At 40.7% G+C, this 24,746-nt stretch overlaps 1 protein-coding gene across 6 annotated transcripts in view; it reads right to left on the reverse strand.

The window, feature by feature from the left end:
- Positions 1-3,250: 3,250 nt before the first annotated feature.
- The window catches only part of SGMS1 (sphingomyelin synthase 1), a 313,874-nt gene continuing 292,378 nt past the window's right edge, over positions 3,251-24,746 (reverse strand). For all 6 annotated transcript variants that reach the window (XM_065922844.1, XM_065922841.1, XM_065922842.1 and 3 more), the window contains 3 exons: positions 8,960-9,113; positions 5,534-5,700; positions 3,251-4,863 (listed from right to left, as the gene is read on the reverse strand). In XM_065922844.1, coding sequence (XP_065778916.1) covers positions 4,684-4,863; positions 5,534-5,700; positions 8,960-9,113 — 501 coding nt within the window. In that variant the 3' untranslated portion in view covers positions 3,251-4,683. The remainder of the gene's footprint in view (positions 4,864-5,533; positions 5,701-8,959; positions 9,114-24,746) is intronic.

The following is a 24,746-nucleotide window of genomic DNA, read 5'->3' on the forward strand; positions in this document are numbered from 1 at the left end:
CCATTCGAAACGTCCTTCTGTGCCTTGCTGGAACGCTGCCGCCTCAGCCACTCTTTGAACCCTCTACATCCTCTGGGGCCCAACTCCAGCCTTCTTCCCTGTCACTTCCCCTCACTCTGAGTCCAGCTCTCACTCATCATGCCCATCTCTGCCCTCCTGTGGGAGCTGGAGTCTGGGCCCTCTGAAGGCAGGCATTGTTTAAGTTTCTGCTTATTTCTGTCTGGGCCAGCAGACAGACAAGAATGTGAAGGTGCTGATAAGCAGAATTTCAAGACAGCAGCTTTGATTTGCTCAAAATGAGTTTCCCCACCAAAAAGAGAAAAAGTCTGTCAATATGAAGGGCTCCTTGGAGCACATCCCATTTCCCAATTAATTGAAAACCTGACTTTTTGTATAGTGGTGGTCAAATTAGTGTTAGCAGGCTGACAAAGGAGGCAAGAACATACAATGGAGAAAAGACAAGTCTTTTCAGTAAGTGGTGCTGGGAAAACTGGACAGTTACATGTAAAAGGATGAAATTAGAATATTCTCTAACACCACGCACAAAAACCAACTCAAAATGGATTAAAAACCTAGATGTAAGGTCAGACACTATAAAACTCTTAGAGGAAAGTAAAAGCAGATTCTTTGACATAAATCATAGCACATCTTTTTGAAACCACTTCCTACTATAATGAAAATAAAAGCAAACAAATGAGACCTAATTAAAAGTTTTTACACAGCAAAGGAAACCATAAACAAAATGAAAAGACAACCCACAGAATGAGAGAAAATATTTACAAACAAAGCAACCAACAAGGGATTAATCTCAAACAGCTCACGCAGCTCAAACAAAACAAAACAAAAAAACCTTCACTCAAAAAATGGGCAAAAGATCTAAATAGACATTTCTCCAAAGAAGACATATGGCTGGCCAAAAAGCACATGAAAAGTGCTCAACACCATTAATTATTAGAGAAATGCAAATCAAAACTACAATGAGGTATCACTTCAAGTAGGTCAGAAAGGCCATCATCAAAAAAAATCTACAAACAATAAATATTAGAGAGGGTATGAAAAAAAGGGAACCCTCCTACACTGTTGGTGGGATGTAAATTGGTACAACCACTAAGGAGATCAGTATGGGGGTTCCTTAAAAAACTAAATACAGAACTACCATATCATCCAACAATCCCACTCCTGGGCATATATCTGGAGAAAACCATAATTCAAAAAGATACACGCACCCCAGCATTCACAGTAACACTATTTACAATGCTAAGACACAGAAGCTACCTAAATTATCATCCACAGAGGACAGAGGAATGGATAAAGAATATGGTTCATATATACAATGGAATACTACTCACCCATAAAAAAGAATGAAATAATGGCATTTGTAGCAACATGGATGGGCCTAGAGATTGTCATATGGAGTGAAGGAAGTCAGAGGAAGACAAATAGATGATATTGCTTATACGTGGAATCTAAAAAACTGGCACAAATGAACTTACAAAACAGAAACAGTCACAGATGTCGAAAAAACAAACTTATGGTTACCAGAGGAGAGAGGAGAGAGAGAAACTGGGAGATTGGGATTGACATATACAGATATAAGATAGGTAGCTAATAAGGACTTACTGTATTCCACAGGCAACTCTACTCCATAGGCTCTATATAAGGACCTATATGGGAAAAGAATCTAAAATAGAGTGGATACATGTAAAACTGATTCACTTTATGATACAGCTGAAACAACACTGTAAATCAACTATACTCTAATAAAAACTTTAAAAAGCTAGTAGGCGCTCTCGTTTTACGCAATATTTATAATTTTGAGATACTTGTCATATTTATCAACTTTGGTTTTTGCTTGGGATACAAATAAAACAAATACAACAATCAGAAACTGGCAAAATGAATCTCTCTACCTCATGGTGTGAACTTCCTGGTACTTGGTTCACAGTAAGTCACTCTGCTTAGCTTGACCACCAGTCAGATTTCTCTCACTGTGGACTCTTGCTGAAGAATTTATGAAAGCTCACAGTATGTGGGTGGAGAGGGTGTCGAGGAGTGGGTGAAAACTTGAACTTCAATCATATTATTATCAGTTGCATGCCCTTGGGAAAGTTATTAAACATACTTAAATCAACCTCCATAAAATGGGGTTAATAAGGAACCTTGTGGTGATGTAAGGGTTAACAAGATAACGCTTGAGAATTGCCTAACTCTTAGAGTGCTAGATAAAGAAGCTATGGTCTAGGGCTCTGGCTTATTAAACTAAAGCACAGAAAAGCACATGTCCTCATTCTGGCAGTCATTATCAAGTGTAGCACAATTCTCCAGAACATAAGATTTCTCTTTTTCTACCTGGAAGTTGCAAACTTGAGAGCCACAAGATATGTCAATTCATGATTCTACACAACCAGGCATGAGGTACAACCATTAAGGGAACTTCTTGGTACAAATGTAGTAGGTAAACTTAAAGTAATGATTTTTTTAAATATAACTTTTGATTTAGGGGAAAAAATGCTGTTTTTAGCATATGTCAAGAATTCATTTTCATCATTCAAGTTACTTACCTTTTTAAAATACGGCATCTGGTCCCACGCAGAAAATCTTTCTAGTATTACAGCTGTAGCCTCCCAGGTTAAGACAACAGCTTCCCTTCACATGAACAGGTTTCCACTGTTAACATCCTCATTTTTTTCCCACATCAAGAATAACATATTTTTTTCCTCTTTAAAAAGTTTTTCTTACCACTGATTCTCAAAGTACTATGACTGTATTTCTCATTTTGGAATTTACTTTCCCTTTCCATCTAAACTGAAAAACTTATATTACTTTCAGTTATGGGGGGGAAGTAAGTGACTTGATTGAGAACTGGAGAATTGAAAATTATTGGTAAACAGTGGTCTGCAATTTGAACTTAGCTGTGAGTCTTTTCTTATGCTTTTAAAAATACATGCTGTCTGTAGAGGTTATACTGAAGTTTAGAGTACATTTCAAGGAATCTCAAGGGTAAACATGATTATAAAGGCCGTCTCTCAAACAAACTCAGTGAGGAAATGCCAAAACTTGTTTCTATATCTTGCTTCAAGGATTTCATTTCTGACTCGTGAAGAATGTGAACACATTAGAAAGAGCAGACATTTTTTAAGTATCAGTTTTTATTAAAAAGTGCATCTTGATTAATTTATGATCTAGGTAAGCTGTTAAGATAATCAGTATACTCTCTGGAATAATAACTTTACAAAGATTTAAAACAAACAAAATTTTAAAAGCCTTTTTATTTCCTTCACCATTATTGTTTTACAATACAAATATCACCTTGTGAATACACAAAAAACCCTACGGAAGATAATTCTGCTGCACATAAAATACAGAATGGATATATATACTTCTTCATCCTTAAAAAACTATTTTGTTCTCCACATTGGCAAGTATAGAATAGAATACTTCCCCAAACATACTTCTGTTAGGAGTAAAACTTAGAACTACATGCAGTTCCTGCACAAATATATTTTAAAGAAATAGATCTCTTTTTTGTTGTTCACCAACAAAATTGTCATGAGAGTATGGAGAACTAATTTATAGCTTTCAAGTTTTAGTTAAGTGATCATTTTCAAAACTCTCTTTTTAAAAACAAAGTATTCATGGCTGTTTCATTGTATAGTTAAAATCGAACTACCAAATAGATGGTAAAATAACTGAAGTGGTACAAGTCATCGCCACCTGCTCACAATATGGGAACAGGCTCTGACTTTCCAATTAATTTCCCCATTCTTTAATTCATAGCAGTTTGAGAACCATAAACAGTCTTCTGATTGAATTTAGCTATAAATGCAAAATTTAGTAGTGTATACATACATTTATATTTTCATGGAATATTTATTTTAAATAAAAACATTGAAGATTGCCTACTGACCATACAATCAAGACAAGAAAGGCACTAGAAACATAGACAAATTTCTCTCCCAAGAAGCATTTTTAAATTTTAACTCTCTGTTCTCTGACATGTAAAAATCTTTAAATTTGGTTTTCATAACATCATTTTGAAAAATAAAGTTAGGAAATACTTAGAAAATCACTTTATAACAGAATCTTTTTTTTTTTTTTTTGCACTTTTTGACACACTGTCTCTGCTGATTTTTACAAAACCCAAAGTTACCAAACCTTCCTGTGTCTGTCATTTTTATTTGAATATCGGTGCAACAGGTAGAAAGATTTCAGAATCGAACCCCATTCAGGTACTTAAGAAACCTTCATAGAGACATTTGCTAGAAAATGGCTTACAGCCCAATCTTTGGGGCAAGAGATATGAAAAGTATGTTTTCCCAAGAAAATAATACGCTTTATTTCCAGATGTAACTGGAAAGACCAGAACTGATGATATAAAAGCTTACATTTATGCTGTTGCATCATATACAAAGGAACATGGTGGTCGCAGATTATGTAAATCCCAAACTTATGAACAGGAAATGTGTACAGTGTATGATAGGTTGAGTTTTCTTTATTGTTGTCCAACGTAGGTCCTTTGGAGAGAAAAAAAGATCACAGTGCTGACCAGGTAACTCAATAGGTTAAGTCAAGGTAATTGTTGAAAGATAATAGGATTAGGGGTGTTGTTTATTTTATGGCATCTTCTCTCATGGAGTTCTTAGCACTTCGGACAGTTCCTCTTTTCTCCACCATGTAGAGTTGTTAGGTGTCATTTACCAGTCGGCTGTATTTAACTTGCCTACCAAGGTGGATTACCGGCCAGGGGAAGGGCCAATGGTAAGATCGAGGTACAATTCCTTGGACATTCTTTTCAAAGTACTGAAATGGCCTGTACCACCACACTCTGGCCAGGAGGTTCATCTGGGAAGCTTCTTTTAGCACCTAAGAGAACACAGAAAGAGAAAACCGAGTCAGGAAGAACAACTGATTATTTCAGCCCTGATAGGAATATACACATGATTCTCATAATTTTTCACTTTAGGTTCAAATATTTTCCATATTGAAATCCACAAAGGCCCCCAGATCCAGCCCCTGATCACCTTTATAGCCTCAGGTTCACACGCACACCACCATTCTACACTCTGTAACCAACTGCAAACCAGACCACACCTGTTTCTCTAGCAGAGAAACAAACAACTCCAATGCCAGGAGTACATGGAAAACGTGTGGCTTACTTAAGTCTCTTGTGTATAAATAAATACTTCAATTAGTGCTTTAGTTACTCTCCTATGATGAAAATGGAAAGACTTAATTAAATGTTAAGTATTAAGCTGGTGAGGGGCCCAAGATGGAAAACAAGGTAGGAATGCAAGATCAAGCAAGAGGTGGGCACAGCTTAAAAAAGTATTTTTCAGGGATGATGAGAATGTGATACTTGTTTTAGAAGGATGCCATCTCCTATGTCATTACAGAAACACATTTCTGGTTCAGCTTTGATTCAGAAGTGGATCAGGAGACAAAATATAGTCTCAGTTGACGCCCCCTGTTGCCACACCAGCAACAGCTAGTCAAGAGCATTAGGAGTTAACACCAAAGGAGGAGAAAAACTCACTTGCTGATTGGCCATAGTGTGGTACCACCAGAAGAGTCTTGTGGTGATGTAGTATGCCACCACCACGTCCACAGTGTAGTGGTCATGCGCTAAGAGAATACAGAAGATTCCCACCACGCTGAGAAGCCAGCAGATCCAGTGGTACCACCACAGTCGTCGAGGGGAATCTGCAAAGGAGAAATTTGCAAGAAGAGTACTATTAGTCAAGTATGATGAAGGACACCCAACCACGCCTCAACTATTCATTCTGAATCCAATTACCTTGGATCTTTCCTTCTGAAAACAGATAGCTTAGGGTGGCAAATCCAAGGGCTTTGGCGTCCACGTAACCAAGGTTAGAAGGGAAGCAGCTTATTTCATCAAGTGATTTTATTAGCCACAGTAATTTATATGTGGTTATTACTTGACCCATATAATATAAATACAGTTTCAAAGGACAAACAAGGACAGGTTAATGCATCACACTCCATTAAAAACAAAACTGCCTATTGATAATTAAATTTACCTGGAAATAATATGGGGTTAATGCTCTGTACAAAAATCAATACCTTTTGGTCTATGGATCCTCATACACAGACTAGACAACTATAATTGATACAACCACTCTATTTGTTTTCCCAGCTCTGCAACCATATGCTACTTTTAAAGTCTTTGAGGTGTCCATTTCTCAAATACAAATAAGAGAATCCAAGTGACCAGGAATTCTAGCCCAGGTCCACTCCCAAGGACAGGACAGTATCTGGGAAGTCACTTGATGGGAGATTCAAAATCTCTACTGGTGTAGGCCCTTCTACCATGTACTCTCCATGAATGGGCTTCAGAGGATCTGATACGTTAGGCAAAAATGTTGTCTGAATGTGATCTACCCTCCTCACCCTGGGGAAGACAGTTTAGCCTTTTATAGGATCCTCAGGGGGTCCAAGTATCAGTCATTCATTTACCCACTATTTATTAAGCATCTACAATGTAGCCAGGACAAGATCTAGTCACTAGATCTTGGGATCAACTAAGGTCACAGGCAAACAGCCTGCCTTTGTGGGGAGATCGCTTCCCAGCAATGAAAAGAGACAATAAATAATAATTATAATCAAGTAACCTATACTCTATGTTAGAAGGTGTTAAATGCTCTGAATTTAAGATAAAGCAGGATTAGCAGCAGAGACGGTGAAGGGAGGGATGTTTGCAGGTTTAATGGCATGGTCAGGGGTTGGGGCAGAGGTCTTAGTGTGTGTACAGGGCTCCATGTTCCCTTTCCAGGAAGAGTTGTATTTGATACCATAACAATACAACAACAAAGAGCAGCTGCTGTTCACACTCCCAGCTCCTCTGTTAGTGTCCCCATATGCCATCTGCTTTAATTTTCACAACCTCTCCCTCACTGATGAAGGCGTTGTGTGTGTGACTTAGCTGTTTCGTCGTCTGACTCTTTGGAACCCCATGGACGTAGCCCGCCAGGCTCCTCTGTCCATGGGATTTCTCAGGCAAGAATACTGGAGTGGGTTGCCATTTCCCCCTCCAGGGGATCTTCTGGACCCAGGGACTGAACCTGTGTCTCCTGAACTGGCAGGTAGATTTTTTTATCTGCTGAGCCACTGGGAAAGCCATGAAGGAGCTATCAGTACCTGATTCTAAGGATAAGGAAACTAAGACTTATAGACATCGGAGGTTTTTCCCAAGGTCACAGAGCAAGTAAGTGATAGCACAAGGATTCAGAATCGGTTTGTGACCCACGTCATCCAACTTGGTTTACAGTCTCATCTTCAAGAATAAAGCTTAACCCCATTGAAGTATTTCAGGGACCAACCAGCAGCAGCTGCTGGCTCCCAGGGCTGCTGACGTTAGGCCTGTTCTGTGCCCGTTTCCCATGCCCAGTTACACTCCAGTGCCAGGGCCAGATCAGGCCCTGACAGTTCTGAACAGACACTGCTCGAATCCACTCTATCTGGTCATTTACTAAGAACAAGCAGAGCACCTGCGGTCTCTCTTCTCACTCAGTGCCCCGAAGTACGTCTTCTCTTCTCTTCCTGTGTTCCCCATCCCAGTTTTTTTAAGACCAAAATTGGGCTTTCACCCTTCAGTCCATCACCTGTCCCCTGCACCCCCACAATCAATCCTGTTACCTGCAGGCTCCTTTTTGTGGGTTTCTCCCAGTTTCCCCCACTTCTCTCCACACCAATGTCATCCTGATAGCTTGGGCCACTCCCTGAGAGCTTGGGCCACTCCCATCTTTTTCCTGGACTATAGCGGCAGCCAGCCTGCCAACTCGACTCCTGTTCTGCCCTCTCCAATCCATCCTGTGAGTCATTACAGGAGTGGGTTCTCCCTCTCTAAAGGACAAGTCAGATGACACCGCCCAGTGGTTACAACCTCTCAATGGGCACCTCATGTCTGTCAGAATGCAAATTCAGACTCCTTATTGTGTCTCAAGGCATGTTTCACAATCTGGTTCCTACTCACCAGTTCACTTTTCAATTCTCATTATTACCACCTCCCTGAATTCCAACCACACTGATGTTCCAACAGGTGCCACAGGCTCTCAAATACCTCCAGAATGCAAAGGGTATCCCTCCTCTGTGATACCCACAGCCTGGTTTCTCTTGTTGCTCTTCATGGGAACTGCCCAGATAAAGCTCACTGAGACTATTTCTAACGGTAGAATATCGAGGACAATGGAATTTTCTACAAGTAGAGAAAGGACTAAAACACACCTGAGAAATAACAGAGGAAAACGGGAGGGGGAAGGAATGAAAAACTTTAGATATATATTAATATGTTATTATTATATATTAACAATACTTATTATAATTATTTATATTAATATATATTAATAACAAGAAATATATATTAGTATATATTTCCTTTGCTTTGACAAGGGTCATCTGAAACAGCTATGACAAATACTTATATTGAATCTGAGCAGCATACAGGGGTACCTGTAATATTATTTTTTGTATGTTTCATAATAAAATATTTTAAGTACATTTTTTACAGAAATACCCCATTTAATATCTGCGTCATTTAGTTTCCCTGAGACCAGAGCTTGTCTGAGGGAAGACACACCACCAATCCCCATGCGCTTCTTTAGAGCAGATGGTACAGCACCCAGTGCCTGAAAAATGGCTGCCAAGTGAACACAACATCTACCATCATCCAGCCAGGCCTGGAATTTTGTCTCCTCCCTTCTGGCTCCTTCCAGCAGTCATAAAACACCCGGATACCACAGCTGACAGCTAAGGAAACGAGACACTTTCCCCGAGAAGTACAGGTACTTGTGACATGTATTTCCCTGGGTGCCTGCTGGGTGTGAGCACGCTAGTGAGACGAGGGGCTGCCCTCCCGAGATCCCATCTTGCTCCTGTGGACTTTCCAGAAACCGTGGCAAACGGCAGGTGAGGAAATTCTCACAGAAGGCCGCTCCAGACTTACACTCTTTGATGAACAGGTAGGTGAGTGTGAGCATGACCGTGTGGCCACTGTACAGGTAGTCCCCGCACATGTTGTGGGAGCCTGTGATGGACAGGCCGCCGCCAGCGATGAGCTTCATTATCCTCCGCAGCTGGGCTTCCCAGTCTCCAAAAAGCTGGTGGGAGAAGAGGAAATCAGGCTCATTACTAACCCACATACAAGTACGCCATGATTACAACTTGTGTTCAGAATTCAGTTTTATCATGCTGTGAGTTATAGTAAGAAATATATATTTGGTCTTTGTCCCTGTTCCTGGCATAGAGCTCCTACAACCTTTGCAACTTCCTAAGAGAGACGAGATAACGGTGTCTGCGTGCGTGCTCAGTCACGTTAGTCACGTCCAACTCTCTGCAACCCTGTGAACTACGGCTCGCCAGGCTTCTCTGTCCATGGAATTCTCCAGGCAAGAATACTGGAGCGGGTTGCCATGCCTTCCTCCAGAGGATCTTCCTGACCCAGGGATTAAACCTGCACCTCTTATGTCTCCTGCATTGGCAGGTGGGTTCTTTACCACCAGTCCCACCTGGGAAGTCAAAGGAGTCTTTTGTTATTCATAAAAGCCCCTTTCAATCACACCTGGGTTCATGTTCCTGAGTTTAAAGTGACTTTTGGAAAGTCCCGAAAGATAGGGGGTGATTGCCAGGAGAACCAACCAGGTGACCAGAGGGTTAGAATTTCATTCCCACCTCCTCCCACCTCCAAGGAGGGGAAAGATGCTGGGGGCTGAGTGAATCACCAACGGCCGGTGATTTAATCAACCATGGCTATATAATGAAGCCTCCACAGACATCTAAAAGGATGGGGTTTGGAGAGTTTCTAGGCTGGTGAACATGTGAAGATGTGGGGAGTGCAGTACACTCTCCTTCCCATATACCTTACCCTACATGTCTCTTCCATGTAATTGGTCCTAAGTTATACTCTTTTATAATAAAACTGCTCAACTGGTAAGTAAAATGTTTTCCTGAGTTCTGTGAGAAGCTCTACAAAATTAACCAACTCCAAGGAGGGGGTCATAGGAACCTCCAATTTACAGCTAGCTGATAAGCAGTACAGGTAACAATCTGAACCAGCAATTAGCATTCTGAAGTCGGGGGGTGGGGGTTGGGGAAGGGAAGGCATTTGGTGTGAGACTGAGCCTTTAACCTGTGGGATCTGACGCTATTTCCAGGTAGACAGTGCCAAAATGGACTTAAAGAGAGACGCTTGCTTGTTTGGAGATAAAAACACATACATCTAGTTATAGAAGTATTCAGCAGGGGATTTGAGACTACAGGAGACACTGGAGTGTTTTTCCTTTACAAATTTACATTAGGATGTGTAAAACCCCCCACGCCCCCTAATGAGGTGTGCCTGCTCAACGTTCACTGCTGTTCTGATGGCCCCCGGAAGACTGTGGGCCTAGAGGTGAAGCGTGCAGCTTCAGAGCTCTCCTTAGATGTGAGCTCTTATTACAGCAAGTGTTAGCAGATGGTTCAGTTCAGTTGCTTAGTAGTGTCCCACTTCACGACCCCATGGGCTGTAGCACACCAGGCTTCCCTGTCCATCATCAACTCCTGAAGCCTGCTCAAACTCACGTCCATTGAGTTAGTGATGCCATCCAACCATGTCATGGTTAGTTACTAAATATTTTTCTTTACACTGATAAACACTGACTGATTTACTACCTTAACTGACATTTGGGGGGAAAACTCTGAGAAAAATTCAAAGATCTATTTCACACACTTGGCTTAGGGCATCAGTCCCCAACCATTTTGGCGCCAGGGACCAATTTCACGGAAGACAATTTTTCCCAGGACCGGGGATGGTATCAGGATAATTCAAGCACATTACATTTATTGTGCATGTTATTTCTATTATATTACATCAGCTCCACCTCAGATCATCAGGCACTAGATCGCAGAGGTTGGGGACCCTTGGCCTAGAGGATAAATGTTCTGCTGACTTAATAGCTAAAGCAGCTGGAGACTGGAAAATCAAATAAGTGAATTTTAGGGGGTATGTGATTTTAGGGGACCAAACTAAAGCTAGGGACTGAGTAGAATGTACTTTCAACCTTCTGAAATTACATGGGTAGTGCAGTTCAGTTGCTCAGTCGTGTCCGATTCTTTGCAACCCCATGGACCATAGCACACCAGGCCTCCCTCTCCATCAATAACTCCCATGAGTTTACCCAAACTCATGTCCATTGAGTTGGTGATGCCATCCAACCATCTCATTCCTCTGTCATGCCCTTCTCCTCCTGCCTTCAATCTTTCCCAGCATCAGGGTCTTTTCAAATTAGCCACCTGATGAGAAGAGCTGACTTAAGTATTGGAGTTTCAGCTTCAACATCAGTCCTTCCAAAGAACACTCAGGACTGATCTTTAGGATGCACTGGTTGGATCTCCTTGCAGTCCAAGGGACTTCTCCAATACCACAGTTCAAACACATCAGTTCTTTGGTGCTCAACTTTCTTTATAGTCTAACTCTCACATCCATACGTGACCACTAGAAAAACCACAGCCTTGACTAGGAGGACCTTTGTTGGCAAAGTAATGTCTCTGCTTTTTAATATGCTGTCTAGGTTGGTCATAACTTTCCTTCCAAGGAGTAAGCGTCTTTTAATTTCATGGCTGCAGTCACCACCTGCAGTGATTTTGTAGCCCAGAAAAATAGAAGTGTATGCTTTTCCTTTTAATAAAAGTTTATAAATAAAATCTTTCTCTGAAAGACTGGATACTAGAGCAATCAATGGCAAGAACAACTTATTTGCTCTGGCAAATGAAATATTGACTGTCTGTATTCTACGTTTGTCAGCACTCTCTTAAATTCTGGTTAGCCAATTTAATGACCATAATCCCCTTTTGACATTTAAATGATAATATTTCAGGCTCTGGGAAGCATGTTTCATTATAATTTCCCTTTTAAAAACTGATCAAGATTTCTAGTTAAGGACATCATATTGAACATATCACATAGAGGAAATGGATTTCTAAACTGCAAGGGATCAATGAAAGCCCAGCTCAATAGAAGCAAACAGATTACACAGCTAAACTCAGCTGTGTTAGGAACTTCAGAAACTTGGGGTTAACAAGAGACCATAAAGCAGCCAGAGATCAAAAACAAGCTTCACACGAAAGATCAAGAATCAGGCTTTTTCAAAAGCAGTAATAGAAAAGAAAAGGTTTCAGAAAAATGCCTCCAAATTCTGAGGGAAAATGATTTTCAACTTAGAATTCTATACTCAGTCATATTATTAACTGTGGTGGTGGTGGTGGTTGCTAAGTCATGTCCAGCTCTTTTGCCACCCCATATACTGTAGCCTGCAGCCTGCCAGCCTGCCAGGAATCCACGGGATCCCCCAGGCAAGAAGCCTGGAGTAGGTTGCCATTTCCCTTCTCCAGGGGGTCTTTCTGACCCAGGGATCAAACCCTCATCTCCTGCCCTGTAGGCAGATTCCTTAGCGACTGAGTCACCAGCAAAGCCCCATTATTAACTGAGCATAAACTTAAAGAATAGATCAAGGATAGATAAACTAAAGCTATTTCACATATATAAGATTTCAAAAGGTTTACCACCTATGACTCTTCTTGCAGGAAATTACAGAATATACACTCTACAAAGCAAAGGAGTAAACAGAAAAAAGAAGAAATGGGATTTGCTAGGATGCAAAGAAAGGGAGGACTGAGAGCTCCGGCCTAGAGAGAGAGCCCTCCCTAACAGGACACCCAATCCTGTGGCTGGACTGAGTCATAACGTGGGTTGGGGATGGGAGGAGTAAGTACACAGAAAACTAACAGAACAAAAAGCAAGGCAATTACCAACTCTGTAGGAAACAAAATATTGTGTTGAAAAGGAAAAGTAATTATAGGAAAGTATATGACTAGGCTATGAATAGCATTTACAAAACTGTAATAATGTAAGTACTGAATATTCAGTTAAATCAAAGACAGAAAACTACACTGGGGAGATAAGGTAAGAAGCATTAACTCTGGTAGTGGGCTGGTTGGGGAGGGAAAGAAGGTAAGGAAAAGGCACTGAATGCATGCAAGCTGGTGGATGTGGGGGTGCAGAGTTACAGGACTCTAAATCCTGACCCTCACCAGCAGGAAGTGGGTAACTGCTTGTATTAGAAATGATAAAGAAACACCATTGCCCTGTCACTTAGACACCTGAGGATAAGCACATACACAAAAAATCTTGTAAAAAGGGAAATGAAGGTAAACATTAATACCATGAGATTCACTTAAACAGAGCTGCAAGAAAGTAGGAAAGTGGATTGGAATAGAGGAATAGGGTTAGGGTGAGGGTTGAGGACTACTGTTTTCCATAATAAGTAGTGTAAAACAATTTTGCTTCTTAGATTGTGTGTGTGTAAAAACATGATAAAAATTTTCTGAAAGTTTTATGTTGAAAGCTTTGTCTAGTTTTGTCATAAAAATGGATAATATACAGTAGAAAATTATGGTAAAAAAAGGCTTAGGGAATTCTTCATTTTACATTATTTCAAATTGCCCTTCCCAAACTCCCTCTGTGTTCTGAAAACTATAAATTATATCCTTGAGCACCACCCACCCCTCAAAATCAGCCTTCCCATTTTCACAGGAAAACGTCTGTGGGGAAACTGTATGAGTAGGAAAAGAGGGAGAGATTATGAAGTAAATATGGCCTTGAGGAAAAACAGCCCCAAATTGCTGCATTTCTTACAAGTACCCTTAATATCCCTATGTATGCTTTCTTTTTAAAAATATCTATCTGTGATTGTCAAGCCTCTGCAAGGGGGAAATCTCTTAAGCTCAGAGGGCAACAGGAAAACAAAATGGATGATTATAGCTACATTAAAATGTTTAATTATGCTTTAGAAAAGCAAATAAACTGTAAGACAAATTATAAAACAACTGGAACAGAAACAAGTTAACGTCTTTATCATGTACACAGCACATATAAATCAAGTAAATAAGACCATTTAGGAACCAAAATTTATCAAAGGACAGAGGATGTGACCAGCTGAAGCCCCTGTCTCTATCAAACAAATAGAAATAAAAATTAACATTAAGAGGAGCTCATTCTTTCCTATATCGAATTAGGGAAGCTAAGTAAAGAGCCAATGGTGGAGCACAGGCGATGTCACTGATCTTCTCAAACAGGCTCCTTTAAGAGGAGGGAAGGAATGTGGTGACTGCAGCAGCCAGCCAGCCAGCATGCATGCAGACAGGAACAGGCAGAGTGGCTTCTGAAGCCAACAGGCTGCGCTAAAATCATGGCTCTTCTACCCATCAGGTGTTTGATCCTGGGCAGCCGAACCATTCTCATCCTCAATTTGCTCGTCATCAACCTGGGGAGTAATATATTTATTACAACTGGCAAAAATCCTCTGCAAAAATAATCATCAATGTTGACCAGCAATCCAAACAGCCAAGACTTGTGTGTGAGTCAGTGCTTAACTCTTCTAGGAATCTACCTCCAAGAAACGATCCGGAAAGGAAGAAAACCTTTCTGAAAAACAGCATTTATAAAACCAACAAACTGGAAACAACCTAAATTGGAATTATTAAATAACTGTTCCCTTGTTATTCAGAATTTGGTCCAGGGGAGTGAATACTGGCAACACCAGGAGTTGGCTGTGATTACAGACAGACCTTGGGGATATTTCGGGTTCAATTCAGTTCAGTTCAGTCGCTCAGTTGTGTCTGACTCTTTGAGACCCCATGAATCGCAGCAAGCCAGGCCTCCCTGTCCATCACAAACTCCTGGAGTTTACTCAAACTCATGCCCATCGAGTCGGTGATGCCATCCAGCCATCGCATCCTCTGTCGTCCCCTTCTCCTCCTGCCCCCAATCCCTCCCATCAGGGTCTTTTCCAATGAGGCAACCCTTTGCATGAGGTGGCCAAAGTATTGGAGTTTCAGCTTCAGCATCAGTCCTTCCAATGAACACCCAGGACTGATCTCCTTCAGGATGGACTGGTTGGATCTCCTTGCGGTCCGAGGGACTCTCAAGAGTCTTCTCTCACACCATAGTTTAAAAGCCACCGCAATAAAGAGAATATTCCAGTTCAGTCAATTTCACTAATTTTTAGGTTTTCAGTGCATAAAAAGTTACATTTACACTATACTGTAGTCCATTAAGTGTGCAATAGCATTAAGTCTAAAAACAGGCCTTAATTAAAAAACACTATTGCTAAAAATGTTAACTATCATCTGAGCCTTCAGCTAGTGGTAACATCAAAGATCACTGGCCACAAAACACGTAACAAATACAGAAAGTTCAAAAAATTGTGAGAATTACCAAAACATGACACAAACATGAAGTGAGCAAATGATCTTGGAAAATGATGCTGACAGACTTCTTCAACCCAGAATTGCCACAAATTTTCAGCTTCTAAGAACTACAGTATTTGTAAAGTCTAATAAATTGAACAGTTAGAACTGGACATGGAACAATAGACTGGTTCCAAATAGGAAAAGGAGTACGTCAAGGCTGTATACTGTCACCCTGCTTATTTAACTTGTATGCAGAGTACATCATGAGAAATGCTGGGCTGAAAGAAGCACAAGCTGAAATCAAGATTGCCGGGAGAAATATCAATAACCTCAGATATGCAGATGACACCACCCTCATGGCAGAAAGTGGAGAAACTAAAAAGCCTCTTGGGGGAGGAGCCAAGATGGCGGAGGAATAGGACGGGGAGACCACTTTCTCCCCTACAAGTTCATTGAAAGAACAACTGAACACTGAGCAAACTTCACAAAACAACTTCTGATCGCTGGCTGAGGACATCAGGCGCCCAGAAAAGCAGCCCATTGTCTTCGAAAGGAGGTAGGACAAAATATAAAAGATAAAAAGAGAGACAAAAGAGCTAGGGACGGAGACCTGTCCCGGGAAAGGAGTCTTAATAGAGGAAGTTTCCAAACACCAGGAAACCCTCGCACTGGCGGGTCTGGGGGGAAGTTTTCAAATCTCGGAGGGCAACCTAACTGGGATGAAAAATAAATAAAACCCACAGATTACGTGCCCAATAGCAACTCCCAGCAGAAAAGTACCCCAGACGCCCGCATCCGCCACCAGCAAGTGGGGGCGGAAAGGAGAGGAGCAGGCGGCATTGCTTAGGGTAAGGACCGGGTCTGAGTGCCCTGAGGGCAATCGGAGGGAGCTTTTGTGAAATAGCAACTTAAACTGTGGGATAGCAAAAGAGAGAGAGAGAATATTAACTGGCTGGAACACACTGCCGGCTGTTCGCAGAACAAAGGGACGGAGCAAGTCCAGAGAGCTAGCCGGCTGCGGACCAGCCCATCCCCACCGGAGGCAGGAGGCAGAGGGTAGGGGAAAGGGGCAAACTCCCCCAGAGATGGCAACCCCTACCAAACTGCAACAGGCCTCCAGTTTCTAACCAGACTTCCTGAGATTCTGGATGGTCGACATCCGCAGGGAGGGTCGCAGCTAAACACAAGGCGCACACACCCGACCTGGGTGGGCAGGGATTGGGGCTGGGACCGCGGAGGGGAGAAGGCGCACGCACCCAGGGAGAGTGTGCCCGTCAAGCTCCTGGCTGCCTGAGCTGCTCAGCCAGGGAAGGCACAAAACGCAGGCGCAACCGAGTCCGTGCTTTTGTGGAGTACCCGAAAACTGGAACTGCACACAACGTAGGGCACGCTCCATATAGAGCAGCCGGGAGCATGAGCAGCATAGACAAGGGAGAGCACACACCCGTGAGCTGGGCAGACCCAGTGTGGCCGGAACACTGTGAGTGCTCCCCACACACAGCGAGATCTGCCTGCAGCGCCCCTCCCTCCCCTGCAGCAGGACTGAACCAGCAAACCTAAACAAGAGACCACCTCCGACCGCCTGTGTCAGAGCAGAAAATAGACACTGAAGAGACCAGCAAACAGAAGCCAAATAAACAAAGGGAACCGCTTCAGAAGGGACTGGTGCAACAGATTAAAATCCCTGTAGGTAACACCAACTACAAAGGAAGGAACCTATAGATATGGAAAAGTGTAAGCTGGAATGAGGAGCTATCTGAAATTGAACCAAACCCACACTGACCACAACAGCTCCAGAGAAATTCCTAGATATATTATTACCTATTTTTTTTTTAGTTAAAAGAAAAAAAAAGTTTTTTCTTTTCTCTATTTTTGCTCTTTTATTTTCTTTTAAAATTCCCTATTACTCTCCCATTACTCCTTAACTTTCATTTTCATATATTTGTATGATTTTTTTAATTAGGAAAAAAAATTTTTTTTTATTTTTTTTCTTATTTTCTTTTAAAGTCCTCTATTACTCCTCTACTACTTCTTAATTTTCATTTTCATTTCACTATAACTTTGCAAAAAAAAAAGAGAGAGAAGCCCTATTTTTAAACTGAACTTTATATTTCTAAAAATTTTTTGTGTTTTTGTTTTTGTTTTTAATATTGTATTTTTAAGAGTCTAACCTCTACTCTAGATTTTTAATCTTTGCTTTTCAGTATGTGATATAAATTTTGGACATTTAAGAATCCAATATTCAGTTCCCATTTTTATTCAGGAGTGTGTTGATTACTCTCTCCCACTTTTGACTCTCCATTTTCTACCTCAGAACACCTCTATTTCCTCCTTTCCCCTTCTCTTCCCAATCCAATTCTGTGAATCTTTGTGGATGTCTGGGCTACGGAGAACACTGTGGGAACAGAGAACTGCGTAGATCTGTCTCTCTCCTCTTGAGTCCCCCTTTTTCTCCTCCTGCTCATCTCTATCTCCCTCCTCCCTCTCCTCTTTTTCATGTAACTCTGTGAACCTCTCTGGGTGGCCCTCACAGTGGAGAATCTTTTCACCATTAATCTAGAAGTTTTATTATCAGTGCTGTATAGTTGGAGAAGTCTTGAGACTACTGGAAGAATAAAACTGAAATCCAGAGGCAGGAGACTTAAGCCCAAAATCTGAGAACACGTGAAAACTCCTGACTACAGGGAACATTAAGTAATAAGAGACCATCCAAAAGCCTCCATACCTACACTGAAACCAACCACCACCCAAGAGCCAGTAAGTTTCAGAGCAAGACATAACACGCAAATTCTCCAGCAACGCAGGAACATAGCCCTGAGTGTCAACATACAGGCTGCCCAAAGGCACACCTAACACATAGACCCATCTCAAAACTCATTACTGGGCACTCCATTGCACTCCAGAGAGAAGAAATCTAGTTCCACACACCAGAACACTGACGCAAGATTCCCCAACCAGGAAACCTTGACAAGCCATTTGTCCAACCCCACCCACTGGGAGAAACCTCCACAATAAAAAGGAACCACAGACCTCCAGAATACAGAAAGCCCACTCCAGACACAGCAATCTAAACAAGATGAAAAGGCAGAGAAATACCCAACAGGTAAAGGAGCATGAAAAATGCCCACCAAGTCAAACAAAAGAGGAGATAGGGAATATACCTGAAAAGGAATTTAGAATAATGATAATAAAAATGATCCAAAATCTTGAAAACAAAATGGAGTTACAGATAAATATCCTGGAGACAAAGATTGAGAAGATGCAAGAAATGTTTAATAAGGACCTAGAAGAAATAAAAAAGAGTCAATTAAAAATGAATAATGCAGTAAATGAGATCAAAAACACTCTGGAAGGAACCAAGAGTAGAATAATGGAGACAGAAGATAGGATAAGTGAGGTAGAAGATAAAATGGTGGAAATAAATGAAGCGGAGAGGAAAAAAGAAAAAAGAATCAAAAGAAATGAGGACAACCTCAGGGACCTCTGGGACAATGTGAAACGCCCCAACATTCGAATCATAGGAGTCCCAGAAGAAGACAAAACGAAAGGCCATGAGAAAATACTCAAGGAGATAATAACTGAAAACTTCCCTAAAATGGGGAAGGAAATAGCCACCCAAGTCCAAGAAATCCAGAGAGTTCCAAACAGGATAAACCCAAGGTGAAACACCCCAAGACACATATTAATCAAATTAACAAAGATCAAACACAAAGAACAAATATTAAAAACAGCAAGGGAGAAACATCAAATAACACACAAAGGGATTCCCATAAGGATAACAGCTGATCTATCAATAGAAACCCTTCAGGCCAGAAGGGAATGGCAGGACATACTTCAAGTAATGAAAGAGAATAACCTAAAACCTAGATTACTGTACCCAGCAAGGATCTCATTCAGACATGAAGGAGAATTCAAAAGCTTTACAGACAAGCAAAAGCTGAGAGAATTCAGCACCACCAAACCAGCTCTTCAACAAATGCTAAAGGATCTTCTCTAGACAGGAAACACAGAAAGGCTGTATAAACGTGAACCCAAAACAACAAAGTAAATGGCAACGAGACCACACCTATTAATAATTACCTTAAATGTAAATGGGCTGAATGCCCCAACCAAAAGACAAAGACTGGCTGAATGGATACAAAAACAAGACCCCTATATATGCTGTCTACAAGAGACCCATCTCAAAACAAGGGACACATACAGACTGAAAGTGAAGGACTGGAAAAAAATATTTCACGCAAACGGAAACCAAAAGAAAGCAGAAGTCGCAATACTCATATCAGATAAAATAGACTTTCAAATAAAGGCTGTCAAAAGAGACAAAGAAGGACACTACATAATGATCAAAGGATCAATCCAAGAAGAAGATATAACAATTATAAATATATACGCACCCAACATAGGAGCACCGCAATATGGAAGGCAAATGCTAACGAGTATGAAAGAGGAAATTAATAGTAACACAATAATAGTGGGAGACTTTAATACCCCACTCACAGCTATGGATAGATCAACTAAACAGAAAATTAACAAGGAAACACAAACATTAAATGACACAATGGACCAGCTAGACCTAATTGATGTCTATGGGACATTTCACCCCAAAACAATCAACTTCACCTTTTTCTCAAGCGCACATGGAACCTTCTCTAGAATAGATCACATCCTGGGCCATCAATCTAGCCTTGGTAAATTCAAAAAAATAGAAATCATTCCAGTCATCTTTTCTGACCACAGTGCAGTAAGAAAAAAATTATTTTCTTCTTACAGGGAAAAAAATTATTAAAAATTCAAACATATGGAGGCTAAATAACACACTTCTGAATAACCAACAAATCATAGAAGAAATCAAAAAAGAAATCAAAATATGCATAGAAATGAATGAAAATGAAAACACAACAACCCAAAACCTATGGGACACTGTAAAAGCAGTGCTAAGGGTAAGGTTCACAGCATTACAGGCTTACCTCAAGAAACAAGAAAAAAGTCAAATAAATAACCTAACTTTACACCTAAAGCAACTAGAGAAGGAAGAAATGAAGAACCCCAGGGTTAGTAGAAGGAAAGAAATTTTTAAAATTAGGGCAGAAATAAATGCAAAAGAAACTAAAGAGACCATAGCAAAAATCAACAAAGCTAAAAGTTGTGTTTTTGAAAAAATAAACAAAACTGACAAACCATTAGCAAGACTCATTAAGAAACAAAGGGAGAAGAACCAAATTAACAAAATTAGAAATGAGAATGGAGAGATCACAACAGACAACACTGAAATACAAAGGATCATAAGAGACTACTACCAGCAGCTGCTCTGTGCCAATAAAATGGACAACTTGGAAGAAATGGACAAATTCTTAGAAAAGTATAACTTTTCAAAACTGAACCAGAAAGAAATAGAAGATCTTAACAGACCCATCACAAGCAAGGAAATCGAAACTGTAATCAGAAATCTTCCAGCAAACAAAAGCCCAGGACCAGATGGCTTCACAGCTGAATTCTAGCAAAAATTTAGAGAAAAGCTAACACCTATCTTACTCAAACTCTTCCAGAAAATTGCAGAAGGTAAACTTCCAAACTCATTCTATGAGGCCACCATCACCCTAATTCCAAAACCAGACAAAGATGCCACAAAAAAAGGAAACTACAGGCCAATATCACTGATGAACATAGATGCAAAAATCCTTAACAAAATGCTAGCAAACAGAATCCAACAACATATTAAAAAAATCATACGTCATGACCAAGTGGGCTTTATCCCAGGAATGCAAGGATTCTTTAATATCCACAAATCAATCAATGTGATACACCATATTAACAAATTGAAAGATAAAAACCATATGATTATCTCAATAGACGCAGAGAAAGCCTTTAACAAAATTCAACACCCATTTATGATTAAAACTATCCAGAAAGCAGGAATAGAAGGAACATACCTCAACAAAATAAAAGCTATATATGACAAACCCACAGCAAGCATTACCCTCAATGGTGAAAAATCGAAAGCATTTCCCCTAAAATCAGGAACACAGCACAAGGGTGCCCACTCTCACCACTACTATTCAACATAGATTTGGCCACAGCAATCAGAGCAGAAAAAGAAGTAAAAGGAATCCAGATAGGAAAAGAAGAAGTGAAACTCTCGCTGTTTGCAGATGACATGATCCTCTACATAGAAAACCCTAAAGACTCTACCAGAAAATTACTAGAGCTAATCAGTGAATATAGTAAAGTTTCAGGATATAAAATTAACACACAGAAATCCCGTGCATTCCTATACACTAACAATGAGAAAACAGAGAAATTAAGGAAGCAATACCATTCACCACTGCAACAAAAAGAATAAAATACTTAGGAGTATATCTACCTAAAGAAACAAAAGACCTATACATAGAAAACTATAAAACACTGATGAAAGAAATCAAAAAGGACACAAACAGATGGAGAAACATACCGTGTTCATGGATTGGAAGAATCAATATTGTCAAAATGGCTATTCTACCCAAAGCAATCTATAGATTCAATGCAATCCCTATCAAGCTACCAACGGTATTCTTCACAGAACTAGAACAAATAATTCCACAATTTGTATGGAAATACAAAAAACCTCAAATATCCAAAGTAATCTTGAGAAAGAAGAATGGAACTGGAGGAATCAACCTGCCTGATTTCAGGCTCTGCTACAAAGCCACAGTCATCAAGACAGTATTGTACTGGCACAAAGACAAAAATATAGATCAATGGAATAGAATAGAAAGCCCAGAGATAAATCCATGAACCTATGGACACCTTATGTTCGACAAAGGAGGCAAGGATATACAATGGAAAAAAGACCACCTCTTTAACAAGTGGTGCTGGGAAAACTGGTCAACCACTTGTAAAAGAATGAAACTAGAACACTTTCTAACACCACACACAAAAATAAACTCAAAATGGATTAAAGATCTAAATGTAAGACCAGAAACTATAAGACTCCTAGAGAAGAACATAGGCAAAACACTCTCTGACATAAATCACAGCAGGATCCTCTATGACCCACCTTCCAGAGTTATGGAAATAAAAGCAAAAATAAACAAATGGGACCTAATGAAACTTAAAAGCATTTGCACAACAAAGGAAACTATAAGCAAGGTGAAAAGACAGCCCTCAGATTGGGAGAAAATAATAGCAAATGAAGCAACAGACAAAGGATTAATCTCAAAAATATACAAGCAACTCCTGCAGCTCAAGTCCAGAAAAATAAATGACCCAATCAAAAAGTGGGCCAAAGGACTAAACAGACATTTCTCCAAAGAAGACATACAGATGGCTAACAAACACATGAAAAGATGCTCAACATCACTCATTATCAGAGAAATGCAAATCAAAACCACAACGAGGTACCATTACACGCCAGTCAGGATGGCTGCTATCCAAAAGTCTACAAGCAATAAATGCTGGAGAGGGTGTGGAGAAAAGGGAACCCTCTTACACTGTTGGTGGGAATGCAAACTAGTACAGCCGCCATGGAGAATAGTGTGGAGATTTCTTAAAAAACTGGAAATAGTACAGCCATATGACCCAGCAATCCCACTGCTGCGCATACACACTGAGGAAACCAGATCTGAAAGAGACACGTGCACCCCAATGTTCATCACAGCACTGTTCATAATAGCCAGGACATGGAAGCAACCTAGATGCCCATTAGCAGATGAATGGATAAGGAAGCTGTGGTACATATACACCAATGAATATTACTCAGTCATTAAAAAGGATTCATTTGAATCAGTTCTAATGAGACGGATGAAACTGGAGCCCATTATACAGAGTGAAGTAAGCCAGAAAGATAAAGACCAATACAGTATACTAACATATATATATGGAATTTAGAAAGATGGTAATGATAACCCTATATGCAAAACAGAAAGAGAGACACAGATGTGCAGAACAGACTTTTGGACTCTGTGGGAGAAGGCGAGGGTGGGATATTTCGAGAGAACAGCATCTAAACATGTATATTATCTATGGTGAAACAGATCACCAGCCCAGGTTGGGTGCATGAGACAAGTGCTCGGGCCTGGTGCACTGGGAAGACCCAGAGGGATTGGGTAGAGAGGGAGGCAGGAGCGGGGATTGGGATGGGGAATACATGTAAATCCATGGCTGATTCATGTCAATGTATGACAAAAACCACTACAATATTGTAAAGTAATTAGCTTCCATCTAATAAAAACAAATGAAATAAATAAATAAATAAAAAGCCTCTTGATGAAAGTGAAAGAGGAGAGTGAAAAAGTTGGCTTAAAATTCAACATTCAGAAAATTAAGATCATGGCATCTGGTCCCATCACTTCATGGCAAATAGATGGGGAAACAGTGGAAACAGTGTCAGACTGTATTTTGGAGGGGCTCCAAAATCACTCTAGGTGGTGATTGCAGCCATGAAATTGAAAGACGCTTACTCCTTGGAAGGAAAGTTATGACCAACCTAGACAGCATATTAAAAAGCAGAGACATTACTTTGCCAACAAAGGTCCCTCTGGTCAAGGCTATGGTTTTTCCAGTAGTCATGTATGGATGTGAGAATTGGACTGTGAAGAAACCTGAGAGCCAAAGAATTGATGCTTTTGAACTGTGGTGTTGGAGAAGACTCTTCAGAGTCCCTTGGACTGCAGGGAAATCCAACCAGTCCATCCTAAAGGAGACCAGTCCTGGATGTTCATTGGAAGGACTGATGCTGAGGCTGAAAATACTTTGGCCACCTCATGAGAAGAGCTGACTCATAGGGAAAGACCCTGATGCTGGGAGGGATTGGGGGCAGGAGAAGAAGGGGACGACAGAGGATGAGACGGCTGGATGGCATCACCAACTCAATGCACATGAGTTTGGGTGAACTCTGGGAGTTGGTGATAGACAGGGAGGCTTGGAGTGCTGTGATTCATGGGTCGCAAAGAGTCAGACACGACTGAGTGACTGAACTGAACTGAATAAAGTGAAGTTCAATAAAATGAGGTGTGTCTGTACCCTTTCAGGACCTAATGAACTAGAATCTGAAGTAATTCAGAAGTATACTATAGCAATTTAACCACACTGAACTAGGCTGTAATTATAACTTAAATAAATTACTCAAAATAAGTATACGGTGACTATGTAGTAAGTAAAATATCATAAAATATTTTCTTCTATCAAGAGGAAAAGACAAAACAAAATGTTTGGTATAAGTATCACTGTTAAAAAACAACACGCACAGAAAAAGTCTAGGATGTACACACTACATGTTAGCATAGTTTGCAAGAGAATTGGTAGAAATTTTCCTGGTCTCTGCCCCAAGGTTAACTTCCATTCAAGTCCCTTGGAGTTGTGCAGTTCTGAGATGTATGCTACCTTTGAGTACAGGCAGGAGATAGGGGAAGAAAACAGAAGAGGCGGTGGCGGGGGGCGGGGAGAGGATGAGGGAAGAGGAGGGGGAAGAGAAGGGGGAAGAGGAAGGAGGGAAAAGGAGGAAGAGGGAGGAGGGAAGGGAGGGGGAGGGG

This window comes from Muntiacus reevesi, chromosome 2, assembly GCF_963930625.1.
Source record: "Muntiacus reevesi chromosome 2, mMunRee1.1, whole genome shotgun sequence".
NCBI classification, from domain to species: domain Eukaryota; kingdom Metazoa; phylum Chordata; class Mammalia; order Artiodactyla; family Cervidae; genus Muntiacus; species Muntiacus reevesi.